The 6,000-nt window shown below is 53.7% G+C and overlaps 1 protein-coding gene across 1 annotated transcript; it reads left to right on the top strand.

The window, feature by feature from the left end:
• The first annotated feature begins 1,436 nt into the window (after positions 1-1,436).
• On the top strand, positions 1,437-4,370 carry ACR (acrosin). Its single transcript, XM_027890642.1, has 5 exons — positions 1,437-1,578; positions 1,856-2,062; positions 2,417-2,682; positions 2,921-3,066; positions 3,553-4,370. The coding sequence occupies exons 1-5, from the start codon at positions 1,505-1,507 to the stop codon at positions 4,174-4,176; spliced, it is 1,317 nt and encodes a 438-aa protein (XP_027746443.1). The 5' UTR covers positions 1,437-1,504; the 3' UTR covers positions 4,177-4,370.
• The last annotated feature ends 1,630 nt before the right edge of the window (positions 4,371-6,000 follow it).

The raw sequence follows: 6,000 nt of genomic DNA on the forward strand, positions 1-6,000 counted from the left end.
AGAGCAGTAGTGAAATGAAGAGCAGACATGCTTTTCAGTAGAAAAAGCCATAACTTCATTTCTAGTCCATATCTCCAGACACTGGATCTTATTATTTTTTGGGTCCAGGAAGGCAGAAAGATGGCTGTAGGAGGACAGAGACCTCTGGGTCACTGGCTGGGCATTAACAATGGCCAAGAATATCTTGGATGATGGAAAGAGAGGATTTTGCACCATATTTTTTGCAAATTTTGCCTAGCTCTGTACTTTCCAGCAGCAGAGTGAGTCTTACGCAGACAGTCCATTGAAAAGCCTATGATGATTTGCCTTAACTTGCATAGTCTCCAAAATTCAAACTGTAAATTACATGGGAAGTACGATGCAACTAAGGTGTCAAGAGATGGTGTTGTTTTCCAAGAGCTGTGTTGGAAGGCACATTGAAGCAGCTGGGAGAGGGCTCTCTAACATTTTTCATGCTCTTAATCTTACTGTAGTGAAGAGCAGGGATTGCAAGTGGATATATTCACAGGGACAATGTTATCAGTCTGTGGGACACCCCTGCAGACTGAAAACTGCAATAAGCTGTAGAAATTTCTGAGCTACCTTTAAACAAACAGCTTGGGAATCAGAAGCACCCTGGTGTGGCTGTCTAGAGCACAGTGCAACCTAATTTCATCTGTTTAATTATGTGCAACAGGCGTGGGAAGCAAAGTTAGATTTTATCGGATATATCTCAATGCTTGTTAATAACGTGCTTTCATCAGTGTTTTCTCTTTACCTTGTTCTTTGTGAGCAGTACTTAGCAGCTGATAGTCCTTCAGAGAGAGTGCTGACTTCAGCTGAGAAGTAATCGTAGAGAACAATGACACAGATATCTTCTTCCATTTTACATTCTTAGGCCCAAATGCCACACATGCATGACCGAATTAACTTAGGTACTACGTGATAGGACAAGTCAGTTAAATTTTCATACTTTAAAGGCAAAATTGTCCATCTTGTCAATGAATGGATGTGTGCTCTCCTGTGCCCCAGGGCCTGAGCACCCTCATCCTGCAAGCAGCAGTGCCTACAAGAAAGCTGGAGGGGGACTTTTTCCAAGGGTGAGTAGTGATAGGACAAGGCGGGATGGCTTTAAAGTGAAAGAGAGTAGATTTGGGTTAAATATTAGAAAGAAATTCTTTACTGTGGGGCACTGGAACAGGTTGCACAGAGATGTTGTGGATGGCCCATCCCTGACAGTGTTCAAGGCCAGATTGGACAGGCCTTTGAGCAACCTCGTGTAGTGCCGGGTGTTCCTGCCCATGACAGGGGGATTGGAACGGGGTGATCACTAAGGTCCCTTCCAACTCAAACCATTCTATGGTTCTATGATTCTGTTGTTGCTCCTGCTCCCTCCCCCGTGCCAGAGGCCCCCATGCCCAGAACACGGAACAGGCCACTCTGTGACATCAGCCCCGGGGCCGCGTTGGTGGCTGCGCTGGTGCGAGGAGCCCTCACTTCTGGCTTCTGACACGTGCTGCTGGCAATGATGCTTCTGCTCTGCCTCCTCTTCCTGCTGGCTGCCTGCAGGCCTGCACTGGGCACGTGGAACACCTGTGGGTACGTGGCCCCAGGCTCTGGGACGGAGCTTGGGCAACACCCCGGGGGTTCCCTGGAGGGGGCCCCCTTGTCCCCTGTGGCCACACCACAGCTTCCCAAACCCCATGGGGGAGCCTCAGGTCCTTGCCAGCGGCCAGGTGCTGGGGTGGACAGACACAGCCCACAGGCTTCCCTGGCCTGCTGTCCGTGCAATGCCTTGTGGGGAGGGCAGCCAGCTGAGCTTCAGCCCGAGCAGCAGCAAGCCACAGAGGAGGGCCTAATGACTTTCTGCTTACAGGGGGACCTGCGGGGTCCGGCCCACAACTTCTGATGAAGACCAAGGCAAGACCCGTGTTGTGGGTGGCACAAGTGCCCAGGAAGGAGCCTGGCCCTGGCTCGTCAGCATCCAGGATCCCGAGATACCAGGCACAGGTCATCTATGCGGAGGGTCTCTCATCAGCACGCAGTGGGTCCTCACAGCGGCCCACTGCTTCGTTGATATCAGGTAAGAAGGGCTAGGGACCAGGGATATCCCCACACCACCAGCAGATGCCCTACTGGCAGCCCTATTGGCAGCTCCCACCTCGTTTCCTTGCAGTGTGCCCAGTGTCTCGGCACTGCAGGCCTCAGTTGAGATTGCTCAGGGGAAGGTTGGGCTCATGCCACTGCTTCCTAGCAGCCTCCAGCTGACATTCCCAGAGCCTAAGACATGCTAGAGCAGCCTAAGGCATGCTGGAGTAGTCACAGGCTCCGCAGTGCTGCTTTCCTCTCTGTCCTGAGAAGCAGAAGCCTGTCAGCCGCTGAGCTGCCGCAGATCAAGGCTCTGCTCCCTCTCACCCGCCTTCCATCTGCCTTCCAGAAACATCAGCACTTTGCGTGTGGTGATCGGGGCCACCCAGCTGACCGAGCTGGGCGCTGGGGCTGAAGTGCGCGAGGTGGCGCGGCTGCTGGTTCATGAGGACTACAGCGCTGCCGACCAGAGCAACGACATCGCGCTGCTGGAACTGGACCGGCCTGCCGAGTGCAACCTCCACATCCAGCTGGGCTGTGTGCCCAATGGCACGGTTGATGTGTCAGAGCTGGACATCTGCTACGTCGCTGGTTGGGGTGCCACCACTGCAAGAGGTGGGTCCCTAAAAAGGCAGGGCAAGCTCAACACACTAGAGAGATGGGTTGGGCCTCCTAACAGCAGAGGCCAAAGCCAGAATCAGGCTGCCCAATCCCTAAGAGCAGACAGAAGGGTCACAGTGCTCCAATGCCTCTCCAGAGGCAAAGCCAGGCCCTAGGGAGGGGGATCACCTACAGGCAGAGGAGGAGAACTGGCAGAAGGCTGCTGGATGTTCATTGCTTTCTGTGCTCACAGCTCAAAAATCGAGCGATGTCCTGCAGGAGGCCCAGGTCCACCTCATCGATGTCCAGCTCTGTAACAGCAGCGATTGGTACGCAGGGGATGTCCACACCCACAACTTGTGTGCTGGTCATCCAGAGGGAGGCATCGACACCTGCCAGGTAGGAGCGTGTGATGAACCACTCAGCCCCCAGCAGCACAGGCAGCCCTGTCACCACTGCCCAAACACAGCCCAGTGTGGGCTTTGCCTGGCCAGTCAGTCAGCCTCCCAGCCCTGGTTCCCCACTGCTGCTGTAGCTTCCCTCTCTTTCCCCATCTGTGGGGCCTTGCCCAGTGTCCTCCTTGTCCCAGAGGTCTGGCACTGTGCCCAGAAAGCCCAGCTAGTGCTCTTGGCAGCCCAGAGGTCCAGATGGTGACCCTGGAACATCCATCCTCTGCACCTCCAGGATCACTTTGCAGAGGTGAGAGAGAGCCCAACCTCACAGGCCCTCAACCCACTCACAGCCAAGCTTCTGGAGACTCCAGCAACTGTTCAGAGCCCTTCTGTGCTGGGAATACAGCTCAGACAGGGGCTCTGAGAGAGGAGACAGCCCTGCTGCTAACAGGGGCCACCCATCACCCCCTTAATCCTCTCTACTCCGCTGCAGGGTGACAGCGGTGGTCCTCTCATGTGCAAAGACAATGACGCTGACAACTTCTGGGTTGTTGGAGTGACCAGCTGGGGAAAAGGCTGTGCAAGAGCAAAACGGCCTGGAATCTATACCTCCACTCAGCACTTTTACAACTGGATCCTGGCCCAGATAGGCCTGCTCCCAGATGTAAGCGCTCCTACGACAGCACGGACATGGGGTTATTATCCAACCACCGCACAACCCTGGGGTCAGTTTCCGACCGTTGCACGACCCACTCAGAATCCATGGCCAAGACCACCCGCCACACAGCCGCCGTGGACAAGGCCACCTGCCACACAACCGCCATGGACAAGACCACCTGCTACACAGCTGCCATGGACAAGACCACCTGCCACACAACCGCCATGGACAAGACCACCTGCTACACAGCCGCCATGGACAAGACCACCTGCTACACAGCCGCCATGGACAAGACCAACCACCACTCAGCTTCCAAAGCCACCACCAACCACTGCTCCGAAGCCAAAGCCACCACCAACACCAGTAGACAAGTCCTGCCCATTTCCAGTCAAGAAGCTGGTGGAATTCTTCACTCGGATGGAGAAGCTCCTGCAGGCCCTACAGGGAAAAACAGTTTGAGCAGCAGGACGAACAGGATCCAGTTCAGGCTGCATGGAACCATGACCGTTTCCTGCCGGGGCAATGCCTGCTAATCCAAAAGTAGCCTCAGTGCCAAAGGCCTGCTCTGTCCTGCTCACACTGCTCCTCTGCATGTACACAAATGCCAATGTTGACTTATTTGCTGAAATAAAATTACCTTTTTTCACAGTTAATGATATTTTCAGATGAGTTCTGCCTCCTGGGCAAGCCCCGGACCTTGGAAGTGAGACTCCAGGCAGACTACTTGGGCACAAAGGGAAAGAGTCACTTCAAAGGGCTGGTACTGTACCTGGTCAGAGAGAAGGGTGCTCAGAGCCACCACAGGAGGGAGAAGATTGGCACATCTTCCTCTAGGAAGAGGACAGGAAAAAATAATGCCACATGCAGACACCTAATGGGGGATACATTAAGGCACACAATCAGGCCCTAAGCCTTAACTAGTGGAACAGACCTGGGATACTCCTGAGCACGACAAGCAAAATTGGTGACTGTCACAAAGAGAGGGAGAAGCTGGCAGGGGCTACAGTGCCCTAAGGAAGAGCCAGATTTCACAGGTAGTGAAGTGGGGTTGATGTGTGAGGTGGCCACACTTCACAGATGCTCAAAGGAAGAGTTGCGGTCATTTTGTGGAGAAGAACCTGACAGGACCATGGGGACCCAGGAAACTGCATCAGTAGTGCCTTGGAAGGCCAAGGTGAGCTGGCTAACAGCGCCTGCAACACCAAGTCTGTTCACAGGTGGGGCAAACCTTGGAGCCAGGGCGGAAAAATAGCAGGGGTGGGTCCCCTGTTTGGGAGGAGACAAGGGAAGAGAAAGGGAAGAGTTGAGGAAGATGAAGGGGGTGTATAAACATGGCAAATGGAGAGAAAAGAGGATCAGGGAACCAAGTGCACAGATGCAAGCTGCTGATTGCTTTGCTGGTTTAAGCCCTGCACCTGATCACCCCAGGATGGGAAAGAAGATTCTTTGCCCTAGGCTTCCTGCAGCAGAGTCTCAGAGGCCCAGTTCCTAGAGAATGACATTTGGGGCTGAGAGCAGAAGCATCCTTCTCTGTCTAGAGCTTCCAATTGCTGCGCATCTTTGGCCAAGTGTTTCTGGTGCCACAAGTTCCCTTGCCAGGAATAGCAATATATCTCACAGACAGCAAGGACAGGGAGCCTGCCAGAGGGGGTTGCTGTGGCTGGCGTGGCCAGTGTGGACTGTGCTGCCTCTGCATTTCCCTGTGCTTTGCTTGGGAAGGGTGGTGCTGCTTGGCTTATTGGGCTTGTGCTTCACTGCTCACCCAGCAGGCCTGTAACCAGATTGGCTCCTCCACACCCAGACACACACATGCTGCCTGCAGGAGCCATGTGCTCTGGTGTGTGTTTTTTGGGGAAGAAGCTGGTGGCAAATGGGTGCAGAGAGCAGGGTGGTAGTGAACTTCCCAAAGAGGCAGTGATGCTACAAGGGGTGTTTTCCGGTGAGCTGTTGGCAGGCAGTGCACACCCTCATCCTGCAAGCAAAGGGGCTACCAGAAAGATGGAGAGGGACTTTTTACAAGGGCAAGTAGTGATAGGAAAAGGGGGGATTGGCTCCAAAGTGCTAGTTTCAGAATAGATATTAGGAAGAAATTCTTCTCAAGCAGAGGAACTCACTGGCTTCAAAGCTGCTCTCAAACCAAATGTCAGAACCATCTCCTGCTCAGGGATGGAAAAAGCCTGTCACAGTCATTACCGTGACACAGGCACCTACCAGCAGCCTCCAACTGCACTTTCAAATGCCAAGTGACAGGCAGATGTTTGCACTAAGAAATATAGCCCTCTC

Source organism: Empidonax traillii, unplaced genomic scaffold, assembly GCF_003031625.1.
Source record: "Empidonax traillii isolate 1590-97213 ecotype Southwest subspecies unplaced genomic scaffold, ASM303162v1 scaffold293:size840699, whole genome shotgun sequence".
In the NCBI taxonomy this organism is placed as follows: domain Eukaryota; kingdom Metazoa; phylum Chordata; class Aves; order Passeriformes; family Tyrannidae; genus Empidonax; species Empidonax traillii.

What these genes read in the sequence shown, in the direction of transcription:
- ACR (XM_027890642.1), top strand. Translation starts at nt 1,505, where the DNA reads ATGATGCTTCTGCTCTGCCTCCTCTTCCTGCTGGCTGCCTGCAGGCCT. An exon ending in GGCACGTGGAACACCTGTGG is followed by an intron (nt 1,579 to 1,855) that starts GTACGTGGCCCC and finishes TTCTGCTTACAG; the next exon opens with GGGGACCTGCGGGGTCCGGC. An exon ending in CACTGCTTCGTTGATATCAG is followed by an intron (nt 2,063 to 2,416) that starts GTAAGAAGGGCT and finishes TCTGCCTTCCAG; the next exon opens with AAACATCAGCACTTTGCGTG.